Below are 20,995 nucleotides of genomic sequence, written 5' to 3' on the forward strand. Positions count from 1 at the left end.
TCTGTTAAGGCAAGGGTTATCACAAACTTGTGCAAGGCTTCTACCAAGTACCAGAAGGTCGGCCGTAGACTTGAGGCCCGGCGAGTTCATGTTCTGACTCGGTTCCCATTTCCGGGGTGACTCGATCGGTTGGAAGTTTCCAATGAGTAACTGCAGGGTCCTGAAAGAAATAACTGCGACGTCCGCCATGGCTGGGCTCGCAACAGGCCGAGTCGACCACTCCGTAATTTGAAAAGTAGTCTGCCTGTTTGGTACGATCACTGGATGCATGCAATCGAAGATTGGCAATAACATTTCCCAGAAGCAGAGTCGTCTGCCATGCAGTTGTAGTCTCTGAAGTAGGGCGAGAAGTACCGTGAAGCAATGCTTCTCTCTCAACGTTATCATAAGCGATGGATGAGACCAGCTGTCGGAGCTCACTGGCACCCCGATTATCGGTATGAAACCAGTAATTCGCTTCCTCGAGTCTAGCTCTGTTTGGTGCCAAGGTATCGAAGAACAAGAAATCAGTATTCTTCTGTTGTTCCAATGATATAGGAAGCCCCGGTGGAGGCGGGACAGCCTTCCTGTTAGCTATAAGCAGCTTATCGTAAGGGTTCTCTTGTTTGTCCTTTGCTATATCCCCCCTATGAACAAGACGATGATTCGTGTTGCGAAGAAGGTGCTCATTAGCGCCCGCGTTCAAAAGTGAATTGGTACCTTTGTCTCCATGGTTGACCTGTTCGTTAATTGGACGTGCATCCTCCAGGCCTGCATAACGGTCACACATACCAACAGACTGTGAATTCCCGTATTCTGCTTCGTGACTTCCTTGTTGGAGCCGAGCAATAGCAGATTCCTCGGACTGCACCGTCAGATCCTGGGAGCTGATTCCTTTGACATCCAAGTGAGAGTTCTCAACAACGCTCTGAAGGAAAGCAGTTGCCTCTTCTTTGATCGATCGTTTGCTGCTAGCTTTGGACGAATCGCTTTCAGCAGAGCTTGGCTTCCTGTCATGAGATGGTAAGGAAACTCGAATAGCGTTGGGAGCCTGAACTTCAGCAGCGACTGAAGCCTCTGCCCGAACTGAACTAGAGATCTTTCTCAGAAGCTTTTGACGAACGACCTCTAAAAGTTCCACATCGGCTTGAACGGAGTCGTGGCTGGCATAATTAACCTGGGCTGGGTCGGAATACCCATTCTCAATTGGGAGGGCCGCCCCATGAATGTCTCTCTGGCTATAAATGTAGTCTGGAGTCTTCAGAGACACATATCCTGACAGATCATATCTATTTCCGATGCCGCCATGCGGGAGCTCGATGTACGACTCCGGTATGTACTGGTGATCAGCGACGGGGCATTGCTCGTAGGAGGCAACGCGAGTGTTGTTGGGGTCCGCACATGGTTTTGCAGGCCAGATCGCATGTTCCGATTGCAAGAAGTTCTGATGTTTGTAGAAAAGCCCATCTGATACGCTGCGATAATCATGGTGGAGAGACTGAAGATAGGAAGGATCGAAGCCGTCGCAGTAGCTTAGCGGGTTTTGCTGAACATGACCATCAGCCTTTTCATGCCAGAGGTACTCTTTCGCCTCATGTGCGTATGTCGGATAGTATGCTTCCGAACGAATACGGGAGCGTTGCAATATTTCGGTTTGTGGAGCATTATGGTGATCCATCTCGATATAAGAGCGGTGCATCGGAGCAAGGCGAGCACGAGGCTTGCATTGTGCGACGACGATGGATTCAGTGTCAGTTGGGATCTCCTTGACATCGTGAATCTGTCTACCACCAGTCTGCAAGGACTTCAACGGCTTTGGGACCTTGCCACGCAAGCTTGCTCTGTTCCAGAGCTCACTCAATGCAACCGGTCGAGAGGAAACGATGTCATCGAGACTGTGCAGTTCATGCTGCACGTCCATGTTTATGCCGTCTGCAGTAGCAGCTCTGGCTAGGCCCGGCTTACTCTGATGAGTACGAGACAGTATCTGACTCATCATGGTTGGCTTGTAGTGAGAGTTTCCGACTAGAAGCTGTGGAATGCACGTCGCGAGGATGTTGGTGTTCGGCTTGGGATGATAGTGACAGCGCTCGACAATGCTTCGCGCCCTGGGCAGAGCTATGAGAAGAGTGAGAGGCCGGCCCAAACGGGATTCAAACAACCGTAATGCTTGAGGATCAAGGATGTTATGCGCAGAATGGATGTGTTCTGATGGAAGAAAAGGGTTCGATGGGAGGACTGAGAAGTGTAAAATGGATGGCTGGTGCAGACAGTTTGTGTTGCTGCAGAAGAGACAAAACACAAGAAGTCTCAACATGGGGGCCTTCGAACTGGTATCCAGATGGTGCCGAGACCAAAGGGTAACGTGCTGTGCTTGAGAGTCTAGTCACTTCCTTGACGCGCTCACCTGAGATGCTGTGATGTACGTGGTAGAATATGCGAAGGTTAGGATGTTTGTAGTGGAAGGTGAGATGGTTTACTCCCAGAAGGAATCACCCAATTGTTTCCTGTTTGTTCTATTGTTGTCATATGTTCACCTGGAGGAGCAAGTGCTCTCACCAGTGAGCCAGGACTTGTCAAAAGGTCGACCAAGGGCCCTGTGGACGCCTCAGCTCAGTATTTCAGTAAACCCATAGCAACTGCCCTTTCTTTTAACACCACTTATTCAATTAAATCCTACTTTTGTACATGCTGAAGGCTGAGTCGCCTCTATATCCGCTGGAAGATGTGGAAGGATGAACTAGTTCCGGACTCCCCATAAAGCAGAATGCCAGAAGAGGTATCTGATCAGGACCGATCGATATCACAGAATCAAGGTTTTCGGGAAAAGCACATTGAATGATAATCAGGTTGCCCTACACAGGTCTTGCCAGGCGGAAGTACCAGGGTTATCTTTCAGGCTGTCGTGAGGAGTCGTGGGGGTCGGATAAGTCTTCCAGTAACCAAAACAGGCCAAGTGAAGACCTTACATACCGAGCATACAGAGATTGAAAAAAGGTACTTGTATGCCACTTTTCTACGACGAAAGGTGCAAAACTTAAGACAGCTAGGGTTTGCTCTCGAACAAACGCTGAGTATGATCTACAAAGCAGGAGGCAAACATGACACACATATAGGAAAACTCCTACATATACTCATAGTTTCATCTGATAGGTACTGAAGAATCTGATTTCATGCGAATATTCCAATGAAAACAGACGTCCTCCATATTACTATATTTTCACGGCCAGGCCATCGTCGATCTCATGGCATGGTAGAAGCGCCAGGACGCTGTGACCTTGAGAGACGGTTCACCTTATATTACTACAAGTATCGTTAGATTGACGGGACGAGTCAAGGCTATGTCTAGGACATCATCAACCTTGGTTTCAAGCCTTAGCTAGTGGGACCTCTGTAATCATTTGTAGCGGTGGCATAATTTTCACTGCTCGAATTTGACCCATGATAGCCTCGCGAGCCACGGTGTCCCTTTGCGGAAGAAGGAGGCTGTTCGTTCCTGTCGATCTCGGTCTCGCCAACGTTTGGCCTACTGTTACCAGAACCAGGAAGAGCATCGTGAACACCAGAGCCAAAATCGTTACCGCTTGCGCTATCATTGTAAGTACGCTTGTCTACAAACAAGTCAAGACCCGGTGCCACAATGCAAGTTCGGTCAGTCATCTACTTACCACCGTCATCGTAGTGAGCGGTGTCGTTGGGGTCATTTAGACGCCCACTCATGACATCTTTGACTCTGCGGAAGATGTTGGCCATGTTGACGATTTTCTGCAACTGGAATTGAATTGAATTGATGATTTCCCGCCACTTGGACGTCTAATCGAGCGATGCCAGGCTCACTATATAAGGAGCCAAACATTCTCCCGCCACCAAGCAAGCGTGACGATATAGGACTAATCGTTCCCATAGCTTAGAGGGGTCTTTGAAGTATGGTTAGGACCACAATCGACCGTAAAGGTGGTGGGATCAGTCTTGTGTCATCCAGCGTCATCTGATCCAGAGATGCTCTATGAAGAGTTGTGGTAGAGAATAATACGGATGACATAACAGTCAGCCTCACTGGCCTGTAGCGTGAGCTACCTTATTATGGTGAATTTCGACGGGGGTTATCCCTCAGCACGGATCACAGTTACTGGTGTTTATTAGGTAGTAGATAGTACTTCGTGACAGCCACTAAGATGATATGGTCTTGCGTTCATTGATTAAAGCAGGGTGCTCCGTAAAGCAAGTAGCACAAAAACAAAGTCATAGACTTGAGTCGACTCTTCGCTCATGTAGTCTTTCACCTCTGGATGCCTCGTGAGCAGTTCGTCGATCATGCCTTAAATTGCAAAGACAGTGGAAACTACCTAAATTTAAGGCGCAACTGAGCTGTTGAAGATGTGGGGCGGCTTGTACGGACTATCTACGGAGTAAATGTAGCATGATTTGTGGGGACTGGTGTAAAATGCATTACAAAATATAGACGGCCTGGTAAGCCATGAGGGGGTCAAGTGCCTCCGTCATTAGAGGTTCTAGCAAAGGGGAAAACAGATGTTTGTATATGTAGTGCTCCCGTTGATTTTACGACTTTCAAATTAATTACTATACAAAGTGGAAATATTAACCCAGATATGATACTTGTCACTACGACGTCCAATGTACCTTAAAAATTCAAGAACGGAGTACGATACAGTGATACCGCCGTCGAAACACAATGATCGTTGCCTGATGGATCGCCGCCTCAGTCCCGCAGAACCCGTGACTCCGAGGCTGTGCTGTGACTGCCTCAGGCCTACATTACGTTTCCTAGCTGCTGTTCCCACCTTATTATGGCGTGTTGTACTCTGTTGTTTCTCTGACGCAGTGACGCTCGCTCCATGTGGTGGTGGTGGCTTCTACCCTCTTCTCCTCCTTCCCTTTCTCTTCAAACAGTCTGTCCATCCGGCCGTTTCTCTTTCCTCATTGAGTTCTCTGTTTCTGAGTTATCTTCTTCTGTCATCTTCCTGCCCCTATAGCGTTTCCGTCAAATTTCTGCCCTTACGTCCGCTTCGTGATTGTCCTCGATGAGCTCCGGCTCTCTCCCCCTTGATCGACCTTGTGATTGGTCATAAAACAGCAGCCTACAAGAGGACATCTGCACCTGAATCACGATTTTCGGCCAATTTCAACCTCCCTGGCAGGACCATACCTGGGATTTTTGTCCTCAAAAATCATCAACCATGCGCCCGCCACGCCTAGTATCTATAGTCTTCTGTATCATCTTCTTTCCGATTTTCCTTACCCTGTTCTCGGCTCTTTCGTCATCTCCTCGCGTGGCTGATCCCAGTTCGCTCGCTGGTCAAACGACTGGATTTCACGCTCTCTTTTCCTTCAATATACCCTCCTCGCTTTTCCCGCCATCCGCCATTATCAGCCTTACCGATGACAACTCGACGTTTTTCCTGGCCAGACCTGCAGCATTTGGCCCTCTCCTTTCAGATAAGGGACTGAGCGGTCCACTCTGGGTGGGCAGTGGCTTTGGGGAGAAAACTAGTGGTGGCGCGGAAGGAGAGTTAGGCTGCTCGGATATCCCAGGATGGGGGGATGGCGACAACCGTCGCAGTCCGGATAAATCCACGGTAGCCGCAGACAAGACCTCTTCATCTGGTATTAAGGATGGTCTTGCGGCCTCTTTAGGTCAGCGCCGGGCTGATCCCCAACAAGAATCAGAATCAGAACATCTTACAGCTGGCGGAGCCCCTCGACCCTCGACGAACGACGGCACCGACGACCATTTGCATCATCCTTTGCCTGATTCAGATGTGGTAGACGCAGGTGCGCCGGAAAAGCCCGGAGAACGCCAAAATAAGCCGGCTGCTCATGCAGATATACAATCCTTGCAGGAGAGCGCCGAGATAAATGGCAAAGTTGTGTTGCTAAGCAGAGGCGGCTGTGGTTTTCTGGAAAAGGTCAAATGGGCTCAACGACGCGGAGCGATCGCCGTGATTGTGGGTGATGATACGCGAGGAGGAAGTCTCGTGACGATGTATGCCAGAGGGGACACGTCCAATGTGACTATACCGGCTGTTTTCACGTCTTACACGACAGCACACTTGCTATCATCTTTGATGCCTCCGCAGGCCGGAGCAGATTTAAGCTTGGACGAAAAAGCCGGGTCTACTCGCACTGTACTCTCCAGCGGTTCGGACAAGCAGCGTGTGAGTCCAACAACAACCACATCGGTCACCCCGTCTTCTACCCCTACGCCCCAGGCTGTGGTGGATGAACCGCTTCAGACTGCCCCAAGACCGAAAACTGGACTATTTCATTCTCTCCTGTCACTACTAGGTTTGGGTAGGAGCAACAATGGACACGCCTGGCAAAAATTTGAAGACAGTCGACGACCACCTAACAGCGGAAACATTGACTGGGTTCGGCTGGGTGATAAGCAACAATCGAATAAAGTTACACCCAACAGTGCTGCTGATGATCGCAAAAAATCTGAAGGCGTGTCGAGCCTTGCCGACGGCGATGGCTTCATCATTGGGGTGCAGGACTGGAGAGATCCAGATCTTGTAGCCCCCAGAAGCACCTCTCTGCCGTTGCCAAGTAGCTTTGCAAGCACAGCTAAGACTGAGTCGGGCAAAAATTCGAAGAGCCAAAAGAAGACTTCTAATTCACCAAAGGGGGGTAGCATCACTCCTGGAAGCGGTGAATATCGGAGCGTCGATAAATCTAGCGGCAACAAAAAATCCCCTTCGCGTGAGGGCTCTCCAGTAAATTCTCCTGGAAACCCTGCATCGGACAAGGGTTGGTTTTTCAAACGCTTCTTTGCGCCTAGACGTACAGAAGGTGCCAACTTGGATAAACCAGCAAACAACAAGATGCGCAGGAACACCGATCAAAATGCCAAGGTTACCGAACATGAGGGCCTCTGGGTTACGTTGACACCAACAAGCATGTCTACAAGCCCCTTCTTCGATACCTTGCTTGTTCTAGTTGTCAGTCCTCTGCTCACTTTGACGGTCGTGTATGCTCTCCTTTTGATTCGATCTCGCATTCGTCGGAGGCGTTGGCGGGCTCCGAAGTCCATCGTGGACCGCCTTCCGGTGAGGACCTACCACACAATCCCGACGCCCTCGTCTGCAGGGACTTCCTCTCGATCTTCCAGTCCTGGACCAGTCTCGCCGACTTCCCCATTGCTAGGTTCTCGGAGTCGTCCGGAGCTGGCCCCGTCACGCTCTTCGTTCTTGCGTAGCAGTACAGCTGAAGCCAAGAAGACTCGGAACATGGACGCGGCAAAAGGCGAGAAGTCTGGTTCGACCTCCTCTGTTTGGCGCCGCAAGTACACTGGACGGCAGGTGGAATGTGTTGTATGTCTTGAAGAATACGTCGATGGGCAAAGCAGAGTGATGAGCCTACCCTGCGGCCATGAGTTTCATGCGGAGTGCATGTAAGTAGCTCTCTCTGACAGTTTCGTATTTCTACAGTCTGCTAACTTAGGGCGCAGAACTCCATGGCTGACGACCCGTCGGCGGACTTGCCCGATCTGTAAGGGAGACGTTGTTCGCTCCATGGCTCAAAACACAACTGCGGAATCACGCGACTCGTCACAGCGAATGGCCGATGGTGATTATAATCATGGCTTCGAATCCCATCGAAGCGTTTCGTCCGCCCCTATGCTCATTACGAACTCGAGTGAGGAAGAGACCTCCGCCCCTGAACACCACGGAGCTTCAGATTTGGGGGCACTAGAAGGTCATGCCTCCTCTGCTCCCCCATCTTCCAGTTGGAGGAATCTGGCAACTCTTAGCCTGTCAGCCTTGAGTGGCGATACTATTTGGCATCAGACTGGGGCAGATAACGACCGATGAAGAGAGGGCAGCCCTATCATCAGGTTTCCTCTCTACTCTAGCGTCTTTGTTCACCACGATATTTCCCTTCACTTTGAGACACTTGGGATGTACTGCATTAGCGAACATTTGGTATTGAGTAATAAGCTTGGCTAGGCGTTGGGGGCGTTGTCTACTTGGGGCGCAGGCTCGGTCCATGACCACTAACACAATTGGCTAGGCAGGGTGATTGGGCGGATTCTTATCAAACCATGGTTATTAAGTATCTGTATACACAGGCTTGTGCATTATAGGCAGTCTACCTACAAGTCAAAATTAGTCAGACGTCAGACGCATCTTACCATGTATGACAAGGAAATCTACGCTCTAGTTGGTGATACCACATGACGTCATAGCTGCGTCCATCCTTATCATATGTTTTCAACGACAAACACTCTTCACTCCAACTGCAACACGCTCAATCAACAGTTCCTCTCCATCCTGAGACTATCCTGAGATCCCAGCTATCAATCGCACTGCGAGTCTTAATAAACAATGGCGGATAAAATGAAAGACGCCCTCCACGAAGAGGCAGACAATTTCAAAGCCGTTGCCCACGACGTCGCCGTGTCAGGCGCGTATCTCTACCCTGTGAAAGTGAGCTCAGAAGCCCGACAGCATTCTGAATATCGGTTTGACTGACATATAATGCAGGGCATTCTCTTCTTTTCCTACCACAAAGACCTCTGGCGCCCCTTTATCTCTCGTGCCGTCCAGACCATCGGCCTCGGCCTCGGCGTCACAACCGCCATGTTCTTCTTCACCTACGTCCCGCAAGCAGCCATCATGACCTTCACCAGTGGGCCGCTGGCCCCGATCTCCGCCGCCCTGCTCGTCCTCAGCGAAAGCTCGACCATCACCAATTTTCTCGCGCGCTCTTTTGTCCTCGCTGACGCGCTGACGGATACCTTTGATGGCACTCTCGTCGCACGCGGACACACGGAGCTGGTCGCGAAAGGGCGCCAGATCAATGCCTCTGGCGGTGGAGCGGTGTCGAGACTGGGGAGGATGCTGAACCGGCCGCTAGAGCGGATGAGGCCATCGGCGCTGGTGAGGTCGCTGATGCTGCTACCGTTGAACTTTATTCCGGTTGTGGGGACGCTGTTGTATGTGTATATGCAGGGGAAGAAGACTGGACCGGTGGCGCATTTGAGGTACTTTGAGCTAAAGGGGTGGGATGAGCGGAAGAGAGAGGAGTGGGTGAAGAAGAATCAGGGAGGGTATACCGGGTATGATTCATCTTTGATTTGTTTTGTGCTGTGTTTATAGGATTCTTGCTAACTGAGAGCAGATTTGGAATGGCTGCGTTTCTGTTCGAGATGATTCCGTTCGCCTCGTTGATGTTCTCGTTCACGAATGCGGTTGGTGCGGCGCTGTGGGCTACGGATATGGAAAAGGCGATGCAGTAGATTGGGTCTAAGACGGACTTGGGACTGTGTTGATACATCGAATCGCGTCTATCGGGCACAGTATACAGCGGCCTCCAATAATTGATACATGTCACCTTTTGGGACTTTTACCCGTGCATGTAAAACTAAGTTTTGGACCTTAGCTAAGATTTTTGGGGACGATCTATTCTATACCTTAATTCTACTTTTAACAGGTAGTTTGAGACACCAGTACAGTCTAATGACTCCCAAGGCTAACATCCATCTCTGGAAGAAATCTGCCGGTATATTCATCTCTCCCTCCAACTATAACCTCCATGACTGCGCTTACCGGTTCCATAGGATCGCCAGGATGAGCTTAGGCAGAAACGCGGACATTCTGGGCATGAATCGTTCATGCATTTAAATCGTCATCATATTCAACACGACTTTGCTCATGCAGTATTCATCTCACGATGGAGTTATGTGCGCACTCTGTGGATCGGATGGAAGCTTAGCGAGCCCAACGCGCCTGAGATTCGAATGAGACATTGAAGCAGAAGGGGAAGGAAAGCCTCTGGAGCGAGAACCGGGGGATTATCTGATGCAACTCGAATCTTACCTGGAATGAGGATCCTCTGGATTGTGGTAAGCTCGGAGATAAGCGTACTTCCATGACCGGTTTTAGTTCGGAGTCCGAGCTTCAGGAACGCCATGAAAGCCGATTACATCTCGGGGATGCAGACACGAGAACGACTGGGGTGAGGGAGATAGCGGTGGGGTTGTAGGAAGAACATGACGGCAAGACAGGTCGTTGCCTAGAAAATAAACACCCTATATATATCTAGGGAAACTATTTTCCAGGGTACTAAATGCTGTAGCACGCACAAACTCCTGTGATACAGTACAGCAGCAACAGCGCGCTGACGGCCAACCATATCTTAACCATCATCACCACCACCACAAACCAAATGCAGACCGTCTTGATCGTCGGGGCCACAGGCAACATCGGCGCCTCGGCTATCCACGCCGCTCTGCGCTCCAAACGCCACGTCATCGCCATCGTGCGCAACCAGACTTCGGCGGAGAAGCTGTTCCACAATGTAGGAACTCGCGAGGGCATCACGACGGTAGAGGCGGATATCATGTCTGATCGGGGAGTGAGGGATGTGGTAGAGAAAGTGCGGAAGGGGGAGTTGCCGGCATTTCAGCATGTTTATGCTGCGGGTGAGTCTGTACTCTCACCGGAGTGAGGATATGATAAGCATTTTGGGCTGACCAGACGTGTGATTTTGTGATGGGGCAGCTGGCGGGTTGTTCGACACAACGCCTATACTTGATCTCACCACGGAAGACCTAAGGAAGCATATGCAGGTCAATTTCGAGCCGAACCTTTGTGAGTTATGACCATGCTGTAGGAGTCCCAGAGATATGATCAGAACTGATACGTGTCGACAGTTGCCTATCAAGCGACCATGCCCTATCTTCTCGAGCAGGGCGATCCTGCAAGCACCTGGACGTTGTGCACAGGCGCAAGCGGAGACAATGGGGGTCGCGCAGCAGCCAGCATGACACAGGGCGCGCTATACTCCATGGCGAACGTGGCATGCGTCGACAACGCAGAAACAAATGTCCGCTTCAACGAGATCTATCTCGGCTTGTTCGTGATGGTAGATGCTGCAGCGGATCAGTTCGGGGCGATGAAGGCGTCCGAGTTTGCTATTGCGTATGAAAAGATCTTGGCCCGCCCGGATATCAAAGGTTGCCGCCTGATGGTGTGTCAGCCGGAGGATTTGACCGAGTTGAGGTTCAGGAAGAAGTTAGATGTGCTTTAGAAATAAGAAGATACAGGCTGAGCATTGCCGTGTTTTTCCCTTTTTCACTTTGGACATCGGTCCTTGGAGCGGATAGTTTACACTCACTCATATTTATAATTTTCCCCAGATGCATTTTGTGAAAATTGTAAGATACGACTCTCATCACACGGGCCCATGTCATGTTGGTTATGGTGCCTCAAAAGCTATCAGCATCATATCTTCCCAGCTTTGGGAGCAAGTCAAGAGCTCGAATTAGGGCTACAATACCATCCGCCGCAACGGATTTCCTGCTTAGGTAATTTTTACGCGTGTATGAAGAGATACCTTACGGACAATATATCGACATCCGACAGTGGCCAGCTTCTTCTGATGTTGATATAATTCTCCCCAGTATATCTTCACTACGCGAAATCAGTTCTTTACCCGGGTTAGCATCCTGCTGATTGGCAGGCCATAGGATTGATATTCTTCACTTCTCCAATAGAGGCCAAGTCTCACACTGTCATCCAGCCCAAGGTCTGCCAAGTATCTTACCGTCTGCTCCAGTGCCTGTTGTCGAATCTTGCGCAAGTACTACCAAATTGACTGCTGTTCATGCTTGCACGCTGATTTAAGGCTTGTGGGCTCGTTTCGCCCAGGTCCCTGGACGCTGAGCTTTGTATTGGAGCAAAGCCTCCTTGTCAGACTCATCCATAGGGAAACAACCCCGATGATATTGGTATCCAAGGTTCTCTGTGTACAGTCTGCGAAGCGCGGAAAACTGCTGGAGTAAAATGAAAATTTCAGCCCAAGTGCGATTGGTAAGCCGTACGTTGTCCAGGGAGAGGTATTTCAATGTGTTTTGAAAGTGACGCAGTTCTAAGAGGCTCTCGCCTGGGAGAAATGTAAACGCAAGTCGCAAGTCGCGTAGGGGAGCCGAAGGGTGTATGAGGGTAGGTGAGCTTCGTGGCAATCTCCAGATCCCACGTGCATCAACATGATTCAGGCTCTCGCCGTGTTCAAGTATTTGACGTATACTGGAGTCTTGCGTCCGGGTCACCCTGCTGGACCCAAGGTGAAGGGTTACGCTTCGTAGACTTTTTATAACCCTCGAGATAGGGGGATGGTTGGACGGTGGACTTTCAAAGAAGCCATCCACAGACATAGGCTCGCCCAGTGCCTCATAAAAAATCCTCAATCTCTCCAACTTGGGTAGCTGCGCGGGCCGAAGAGCATTGATTATCTGCTCAATTGGGTCGCCCGCAAACATATCTTCACTACCATAAGGATATCTGACGAAAACCAGTACAACGGAGCGTAAAGATGGGAATTGCTCAAGACGAAGCGCGAAGCTTTTGCAAGAGCCAGCAAAGTCTCGAGGATTATATCCAGCTGGATTGCGTTCACAGCATCTGATAACCAATCTTTCAACATAGCGAGCATTGGCATTGCGACAGAGCTCTTCAAATTTGATGAAGGGAGAGTGACCTTCCTGCACCCTGAGGTCCAGCCGGACCACAAAGCTTTCAAACATCAAACGCGTGGCGCTGTAATAGAATGCCTTATTCAATTGACGGAGCGCACCATATATTCTCATATGATGATTGGCAACATACATCGAACAGTAGTCCTGACGAGTCGGCCTATAACATCTTTTCAAAAACTATTATGCCAAATCAGCTCCTCTCTACAGAAACGATAGCCGCTGATCTATTTAAGCATACCTCATCATAGAGCTCCATGGGTAGGGATGCTATCCCACTCATTTCCTGTTCTGCGGCTATGCCTTGCTTGAGTAGTTGTATGAGCAGAGGAGGGATAAAAGAGGAGAATGTCCTAGGTAGAACGTATGCTTCTTGGTGATGCTTTGCCGTATCAGCATTATGTCAGAATCTTAGACTGAGTTTTCACGGCATATAGTTTCCAGAACCTGAGGATAATTTTCTGATATTACCAGGTTTGGACCATTCAAGAAGCCCTGGAAAACATGGTTATTGGCAATCAGTTGAACAGATGCGCCCAAGGTTTTAAACTTAGGTCTCTCTGGTTCAAACTCACATGTCCCCCCACTGTCTTGTATAGGTAGTGCTACAATATAAGGAGCACCTACTTAAGTCTTTTCTCTCTTACTTAGTGCAGTTGAACAGTCTACATATGCTGTGATTGCAATACTCGTCAGCCTGTTCTACCCGGATGCAGAGTCGACCGCAAGTAATAAGTACTTTTGCAAGAACGGTAAGACCTGGTAACATGGTGCGAGCATCCTGCTCCGCGTCTCGTTGCGTAACTAAGGCTGCAAAGAGGATTGTGCACGGTTCGATACAGTAAATCAGAACAGACAGTGATTGATCGGGGACTCAGGGACTACAGAGTGTCTTCAGAGTGATGATGCCTCTCCGCGTAACCCTGCAGAGCTAATCATACAGACCGCCTCTCGAGCTCAAGAGCAATCACATGCAAGATGGCGAATATAAACCAACATATGTACAGCACACATGATATAGTCTATCCACAGTCGCTTAGAATCACACAATGCACATACCCATGCCAACCTCCAAAAATGATGCTGTTAGCCTTGTTGCTGACCAGTTTCAGCTTGGAGCATTGACTCTTCGGCTTCAGGAACGCATGCCCAACTGCAACCAAGCCTTCGAAATGGCAAGGGGCGTAGTTGCTCCCCAGGACACCGAGGTCTCTTGAGCCCGTTCTCATAGGTACTGCAGTCCCACCATTCAATCCATTCGGTGCGTGGAATTACGAAGCTACGGTGGCATATCGAGCAGCTTCTACCGCCGGCATTTCTGACTCTCTTAGCCTGTCGAAGGAGGCGAATCATTAGTTCCGGATAGCCGATCATTTCGGACTCGGATATCTGGTCGCAATAGGCTGACTGGCTGAAAGCCAGGAGAGATACCTCACGCAGCGAGGGCACATGAGACGGTGCATCGTCCGATGATCTCAACGGGAAATTGCAGCTTTGGCCATCCGTTATGGGAAGACCTTCCATGTTGAACCGTCGGATGGGGCTGATCGCCACTTGAGTTGGGGCCCATGCTTCCTCAGGTGCGGGTCCTTCATAATGGCACGCTTTCAACGCCTCCTCCGGTGATGCTGCATCGCTACCATCGGGGGAGTACCACCTTGTAACTTCTACCTCATTGATCTGAAGAAGAGGGTTGGGTCGGACCATCAGATGTTTCAGGTCACCCTTCTTGATCAACCATAGTAATTCCCAAGGGAGACATCGCAGGCGGTTGACCGCAAGGTTGACCTCTTGCAACATTGTCAGCTTTCTTATAGCGGGAGGAATCTCTGTCAGCTTGTTGTTCCGCAAGCTGAGAACTCTGAGCGAGTCCAGTTCGAATATTTCTCCCGAAACTGCAGTAAGCGCATTGCCAGCCAAAAAGAGACGAAGAAACGGCTTCAGGGAGCTGTAGCCCTCTTCCGATATTGGAGGCTCTCTGACTGAGGGCAACTTGGTGAGATATTGAAGAGGAAGCAGCAAGCCCGAAGGAAGAGTTCTCAGATTGCCATTGCTGCAAGAGTTAGCACAGCTTCACATCACTCAAACAGTAATGATCTCACCTCAAGTCGACGCTGTCCTGCCCTTTTTCGAGACAGTCATTGACAATCGTTCTAGCGAGCTGATGTTCCCTCGGCTCCTCCACTTTCCTGAAACCCCCTGGCTGTGACGCCGTCTGACGCAGCTCTGAATTCCCAGATTGTGAGCTGAGCGCACCCATCTGTCCCTCACTTCCCACCCCAACGGACGTAGAATTCTGCATATTCCTCATCAAGTCCTCCCCCCAAATCAACGCATCTTCGGACGGCAAAAGCGACTCTGCCGTCGACTCATCGCTCCCCATCCACACACCACTATCCACAAGCCGCTTGTCCTTGAAATCTGCCCTCTTCCGCTTCGGATCGACTACCGTCTCTCCCCACCAGGTCCCGCGGTAGCGTCGTTTCCTGCCCGCTGCAGCTCCAGAGGAGACAGTGGTGTTGTAGTTTTCGAGACCAGATGCAGGGATATCATCGCTGGAGAAGAGCGCAGGATCACTGGACGGCTGGCTGGAGCGGTCATCAAAGCGCGAGAGTCGGTATGACTTTTTGAACGAGGAGGCAGTCGGAGGTCTCGCAGCGGAGGAACTGGTACTGGCGGGGGACCGGTGCCGGATTCGTCGCGGCGGGGGAAGAGGGATTTCGCTATCCATACCGGGCGCAACTCCTTTTTCAGTGTATTTCAATAACTGGTTATTAGTGAAAAACAATGAGATGGAACTTTTTGTTGTCTGCGACCACGCCGCTTGGTTTGGACTTTGGCGCGTCACCTCCGCAGTGGGGAAACGGATCTGCGACGGACGTCAGCAGGCCTTAGCGAGCAGGCGCAATCGAGACCACGAGGGAGAATCTCAAGTCAGGCATGCGGAAGTCATGACGTCTGCAAGAATGTGGAATCAGATAATCTGTCCGAGAGGTGACGGTCAGCCGGTGGTCAGTCGACTGTTTACCCGAAACGGCGCACGCGTCAGCTTCCACCTCCACGCGCTCTGCCAATCGGGCCGGGTGTTCCTCGTTAAAGAAACTCCACTTGATGATCAGACAGGAGCAATAAGCATTGAGCATTGAACGTCTTCATTTTGATCGGCAGACTATACTACATATCTAAAGCTCAACATGGGGAATTGATCTGATCGATCTGATGCACTGGTCATTTAAACCCTGTGTGCCACCGTTTTAGTGGTGTAACATGAGATTGCAGAAATGCAATCAGATAAAACCAGGCCGAGGGATTTTCTATTGAAGAAAAAAAAAATTCGATCTTGACCAGCAGCTTCAAATTGCTATTGAGTTGGTCTATGTACTAAGCTATATGCAACATAATAGTATCCTCCAAGCTCAACAAACCACCTCACAGGTCGAATGAAACCGAAACTCCGTGATCATAACCGGATGACCGGTAGACGTCAGGGAGGTAAAGGGGGAATAATCACCATCAACTCGTAGAAGAAGTCGTAAAAAGGGGTATATGAATCCAAAGCGCCTCGACCACTGCCTCGTTCTTCAAGTCGTAAAATCTCAGACGAGGAGGAAGAAGAAGTTGAAAAAAGAAAGAAAGAACCAAAAGTATGAATATATTCGAAGAGCGCAGTCGAAGGTAACAAGGTGATATACCATGAGGGCATCACCTGTACTTCACTTGCGCGTAGAAGAGAATTCAATGAACTCGTTCGCATGCTGCCAGGGCGCGACGAGCGCGATGTTGATCAAGTCCAGCTCTCGCATTGCACTTGTCTGCAACGCAAAAAAAGTCGGATGGCTGTTGATTCAATTACAGCGCAGCACCCAAAAGGAGGGCAACGGATCCGGCGACGAGCGCGACGGGCATACGGACATCAGCAACACTTCTCGCTCCGGAATGATTCACGACGCCAGATGCGGACGGGGTGCTGGACGCAGGAGTCGAAGTGGCAGCAGCACTGCTGCTGGCAATCCAGCTGCTAGAAGGAGTAGCAGAGCTCGAGGGAACGACATAGGAGCTGACGACTGTGGAGGCTCCTGGGGTTTCCGAATTCACGCGGACCAGCGTCTTGGTGATGGTGTGGGTGTAGGTCGAAGTGGTGGTATCTGCGGCGACAAGCTGGGTCGCAGCCAGGCAAAATACGGACGAGACAATGGCGTTGATCTTCATATTGACGGAATGAATCGCCGGGTTTATAAACACTTAGGAGATTGGTGTTGTGCACGCGACAGCGCTAGATTCGTATGTATCAATTGAGGTATCCTTATCCGATGTCAAGGATGGAGAACGCAATGCGCAAGAGAGCAAGGTGTGTAGCCGAGAGATTGGAACCGGCACGGTAATCTGTGATAGTCGCGCAAGGTTGACCAAAATTGAATGACTGGGGTGAAGGAGCGCTGAGAACTCAAGACTCGGTACGCGAACGAGTGAGCGCCGGAGTCAAGAAGCGAAGGAGGTTATTGTAAGGAACGTGGGGAGCACTGCTCAAGGGCCAAGAAGGAGTGTAAGTGGGAATAATATTCCCCAGACAACGAACGTGTGAAGGAGGTTTTATGAAGGAGAAATTCCAAACCAGACAGGGGCAGCGCTTTGTTATTTAACAACATGAGTCTGTCTGTGCAGCTTGGCCTGGGGGCAAATTCTTAACCAATCGCAAGGGGTCTGTCCATCCCATCAATTTACACTAATACAAGATTTTTTATTGTGTTTGTTTTCTATTGGACTGACTCGTCCTAACTCATAAGGTATGCTACCGAGATTGGTTGGGGGCTTGGTTCGCCATTACTGCTCGTACTGCTAGTCCAGTCCGCAGTTCATGAACAACGGTAGTCTAAGGGTCCAGACGGACGATGAAAACCTTTTTCTTAGGATTGTGGAGCGAATTACGAGGATCAACTTGTAGCCGCCTGACTACGTAGTTCGAACTCCGTGGAGGTTCCTGAAGAAGGAAGACCTCGTCAGCAAAGCGGATCATTGTGTGATGTGTGTGGCCGATGATGGATGGTCGGAAGGGTTCAACTGTGCATGCGACTTCAAAAACCTAAACTCGCCCCAGGAACGCCATGGGATGATTCGCTGCAGGGGCTCTAGGAGCCCCGAGAAACGAGATTAGTACATCTCTAGTGCCTCACCGGAAATTGGTGCATCGTCGCTTCGTCAGGTACGATCGAAGTTACTGGACCATTTAATTAAATGGACCCTCACCAGAGCCTAGTGCTCTTTTGCCTTCTTGGGTTGCAGTTCTGGCTGGAGAAGAGCAGCGAAATCATCAAGAGAAGAAGCGACAAAAAAGATTTTGATTATGTGAGCATCACTTCTAAGGGACCTTTGTCCTTCATTCAACTCCTGCAGAAGTGGTGGTTCTAAATTCTTTAACTTCATTCTGGCGCCTGCGGTCACCTCCATTGTCTCTGGGCTGTTTCACGCAGGTCTGAGAGAGGCATGTTGATTGTCGCGCCTTTGGAGTTCGAACCCTCAGGGACTAAACTCACCCCTTGGCGCAGCAATCATCGACTGACTTGGTTGATGAATCGGAGATCAGAGGATTTCGCACATAATGCTTCTCGTAATAATATGACTCTTTCAACTCTCGTCCCTTGGGCGAATCGCTCCAGCTAATGGGGAAATTACATGCGCTGGCTAAACTCCAATAGTTCCTTGATGGCAAATTGCAAAGTAAAAATTCTCAACTGGTCACACCGTTTACGAAGGGACTAGCAAACTCAGTGGATACACGCAAATGGCCATGCCAATGATGCCCCCAAGTCCAACTGTCCAGTCTTAGTCCATCCACCTGTTCGGCTGTTCCTGAAAATCCAGCCATGACCCACGGACAGGTGGCCCCAGGCGCCCAATTGTGCCTAAGGTTTTCGCAGGTCCTTAGGTCACGAGAAGCAGTATCATCATTGAGAAAGGAACTGGCGCAACAATAATGATCAAGGTTCGGTTGAGTATACACGACTCTTCAAACTGTTCCTGAGAGAAGAATCTCCCATAGATCATCTCTCACTGCCTCGGCTCTACGGAGTAGACTACTGGTTTCTGTCGCTCTTATGAGAATGGCCCCATATTTCACTCTGCCCTACTGAAATCTAGGCGTTCAGATCAACATGATCGTCAAGGTTCACCAAGCAACAGCTCGGCCTTCTCTTTCCGCTCTGGTGTAAGCAAGTATGATCATCTTTTATCGAAGCAAGGGCACGATGATCGGTATCCCACGAAGTAAAATGGTGATCATGCATACATCTGTGCATTATCACGTTATATTACCTGTCCAAACTCGGTGTCACCGCCAGCTCAGTACATCGTCAGGCAGAATTGTGATTAGGTCAAAGCGCGTTATTTCAGTCCCTCAGTCACCTCTCTCTTAAACAATGGCAGCGGCATTCAACAGCCTGTAGTGTATTGACAATGGGACACTGATTAATGATCGTACTTCTCAGAGGCGGGATCATTTCGAGCTCAAAAGACGCCTAGTTGCCAGGTACGGACGATCGTCCGCTTCCTTGGACCCTCGAAGATATTCAAGGCTCGACATGCTAGCATTCTGTCTGGCCAGTTGTTCAATGCAGCTGCTGAGCGACTTCCCAGGTTCCTCCTTGTTCAAAGTTAGTTGTAACATTACCAGCGTAAGAAATGCGACACTTCATGGACTTAACGACCGCACGTATACCGTAGCTCTGTCCATACTAATCATACGTACTTTGCTTCAATATTCAATGTTATGTGACCAATTGATTTGACATCTCATCAATCTCTCATTAAATGATATCCCTTGGTTCAACGCCAGAAAAAAGTGCATCGGTGGAGGCACCCTCCATCCGACCCAATGTCCGATGCCTCCATGTTATGTACATGTTGTAGGGAGAGTTCCTCCGCAGTGCTGACATTCTGCAACCATCCAGCAGCAAATTGCCATACCGCGTGTCTTGCTCCCTGCAGTACAAGGTTCCCATCCCGGTAGATATTATTGTACAAGTCGTCCCCACGGGTCGTGACATATCTCCCTCTCAGTTCCTGCGGCAGACGCAGTATTGTTCATCTACTGACGCATGGGCCGTAGAGGAGACTGACGAGGAAGCATCATTGGGGGTCCCCGAGCACGCAGCCAAGCGTCGTTGTGAGGTCCTTCGGTACGGATAACGCTACCAATCGACATGAAAAGACTGTCGGGAAGCACATATCACATTAGCACAAGAACTTCGGCCGGAACAATTTTAATTTCCTCCGCCCATATAACAGATGGCAAATTCAATTGTATCACGCTGGCTGGAAAGAAAGCTTACCCGAAAGTTGCACCCGAACCAAGCATGTATTTTCCCAGAGTGCGCATCACACCGTTAGGCCCAGCGCCATACTGGAAGATAGTGACGGTTCCTTAGACCATGTAAGCGACATATTCGCATAGATCAGTACTTCAATGGCACGAACCGATGATAAATCCCATGATACCGCCAACGGCTAGAAAGAACGCTTTGATTAGCGACGCTTCATGCGAAAGGACATTATGTTTCCGCAGGCTTACTCGATCCCATCAGAGCACCCATCTTCACTGTCGCAGAGTTAGCTCACCATCAACAGATGTATGTAGACATCGTCAAATGCCCCAGCTGTCTCCAAACTCACTCTTGTCAAATGTGGAGGGGCCGTGGCCTTGAGGCGGAGCTGCAACGACAGGCATTTTCGAGAAACAAGGGAGGAGATATACTGTATTTCTGAATTGAGCAAGCGCGTAAAGCAAATATCAAAGGTAGGATGCCGGAGTCTCAATGCTATTTGCGCAGGTCTTTGATGCTAGGCAAGCTTGTTCTTAACCAGCAAAGCTCCGAAGGGTCACTCCACCTACAAAGCCGCGGGCCTATTCCGTCAGATTCACGTGACCCTGAAGAACATCCAACACACTATGAAGCGGCTTCTTGTTCCATGATGGCTCGTGCGGAGTCACGTGATTAAGGGCCTCAGGCGTCCAAAGGCCTAAACTGACCTCCTCTCCCGCTGTGGTGTTTGTGCATCCCATGTGAATTTGTCCTGGAACTTTTAGCCTTTGTGCGTCAAGATTTCTGCTGTTTCAACGGTCCAGAAGCCTGTATAAGGCGGTAGTCCCGTCTCGTGCCTCCTTCCTTCCTCTTGGACGGCGTTCTTTCATCAACCGGTCGCTTCCCCGGCTCGGACCAAGAATCACACGGCTCCCTTGACTTGACGCACCCAGTGTCTCATTTCCATACTTTATTCTCAACTTTGCTCTCCAGATCTCAGTTTCAGAGGTAGGTTTGATATCTCGTCTCTTGAACACAGGGCTCACCGACTGTGTATTTGCTTCTTTCTTGGTGGAAATGAGACGATTTCGATTATGTTGGCATCGAAACAATGCTAACGTGACCTCAGAGTCGGTAGGGATCAAAGCCCGGGCATCGCAATACTTCAGCATCAATTAGTCTTCATCATAAACAATCGCAAACGAGCTTGGTATCCGATAAATCA

The 20,995-nt window shown here is 49.8% G+C and overlaps 7 protein-coding genes across 7 annotated transcripts; 2 read left to right on the forward strand and 5 right to left on the reverse strand.

Annotated features, from left to right (window-relative positions):
- Positions 1–40: 40 nt before the first annotated feature.
- ALT_4603 (uncharacterized protein) lies at positions 41–1,978 on the reverse strand (the record flags this gene model as incomplete). The annotated part of the gene is made up of 1 exon (XM_033559002.1): positions 41–1,978. The coding sequence occupies one exon, from the start codon at positions 1,976–1,978 to the stop codon at positions 41–43; it is 1,938 nt and encodes a 645-aa protein (XP_033414893.1).
- A 1,376-nt stretch (positions 1,979–3,354) lies between these two features.
- ALT_4604 (uncharacterized protein) lies at positions 3,355–3,732 on the reverse strand (the record flags this gene model as incomplete). Its single annotated transcript, XM_033559001.1, has 2 exons — positions 3,355–3,590; positions 3,648–3,732. 2 exons carry the CDS (start codon positions 3,730–3,732, stop codon positions 3,355–3,357), a joined length of 321 nt encoding a protein of 106 aa, XP_033414892.1.
- A 1,445-nt stretch (positions 3,733–5,177) lies between these two features.
- ALT_4605 (PA and RING finger domain protein) lies at positions 5,178–7,811 on the forward strand (the record flags this gene model as incomplete). The annotated part of the gene is made up of 2 exons (XM_033559000.1): positions 5,178–7,390; positions 7,448–7,811. 2 exons carry the CDS (start codon positions 5,178–5,180, stop codon positions 7,809–7,811), a joined length of 2,577 nt encoding a protein of 858 aa, XP_033414891.1.
- A 513-nt stretch (positions 7,812–8,324) lies between these two features.
- ALT_4606 (uncharacterized protein) lies at positions 8,325–11,031 on the forward strand (the record flags this gene model as incomplete). The annotated part of the gene is made up of 7 exons (XM_033558999.2): positions 8,325–8,426; positions 8,484–9,058; positions 9,121–9,234; positions 9,885–9,957; positions 10,078–10,423; positions 10,503–10,592; positions 10,655–11,031. 7 exons carry the CDS (start codon positions 8,325–8,327, stop codon positions 11,029–11,031), a joined length of 1,677 nt encoding a protein of 558 aa, XP_033414890.2.
- Positions 11,032–13,561: 2,530 nt separating this feature from the next.
- Positions 13,562–15,206, reverse strand: ALT_4607 (leucine-rich repeat domain-containing protein; the record flags this gene model as incomplete). The annotated part of the gene is made up of 2 exons (XM_033558997.1): positions 13,562–14,528; positions 14,578–15,206. 2 exons carry the CDS (start codon positions 15,204–15,206, stop codon positions 13,562–13,564), a joined length of 1,596 nt encoding a protein of 531 aa, XP_033414888.1.
- Positions 15,207–16,324: 1,118 nt separating this feature from the next.
- ALT_4608 (uncharacterized protein) lies at positions 16,325–16,684 on the reverse strand (the record flags this gene model as incomplete). The annotated part of the gene is made up of 1 exon (XM_033558996.1): positions 16,325–16,684. One exon carries the CDS (start codon positions 16,682–16,684, stop codon positions 16,325–16,327), a length of 360 nt encoding a protein of 119 aa, XP_033414887.1.
- A 2,872-nt stretch (positions 16,685–19,556) lies between these two features.
- On the reverse strand, positions 19,557–20,195 carry ALT_4609 (MGR2/ROMO1 family protein; the record flags this gene model as incomplete). The annotated part of the gene is made up of 5 exons (XM_033558995.2): positions 19,557–19,680; positions 19,801–19,891; positions 19,946–19,975; positions 20,040–20,066; positions 20,141–20,195. The coding sequence occupies 5 exons, from the start codon at positions 20,193–20,195 to the stop codon at positions 19,557–19,559; spliced, it is 327 nt and encodes a 108-aa protein (XP_033414886.1).
- Between the last annotated feature and the right edge of the window lie 800 nt (positions 20,196–20,995).

Source organism: Aspergillus lentulus (genome assembly GCF_001445615.1).
Source record: "Aspergillus lentulus DNA, contig: Alt08, strain: IFM 54703, whole genome shotgun sequence".
In the NCBI taxonomy this organism is placed as follows: domain Eukaryota; kingdom Fungi; phylum Ascomycota; class Eurotiomycetes; order Eurotiales; family Aspergillaceae; genus Aspergillus; species Aspergillus lentulus.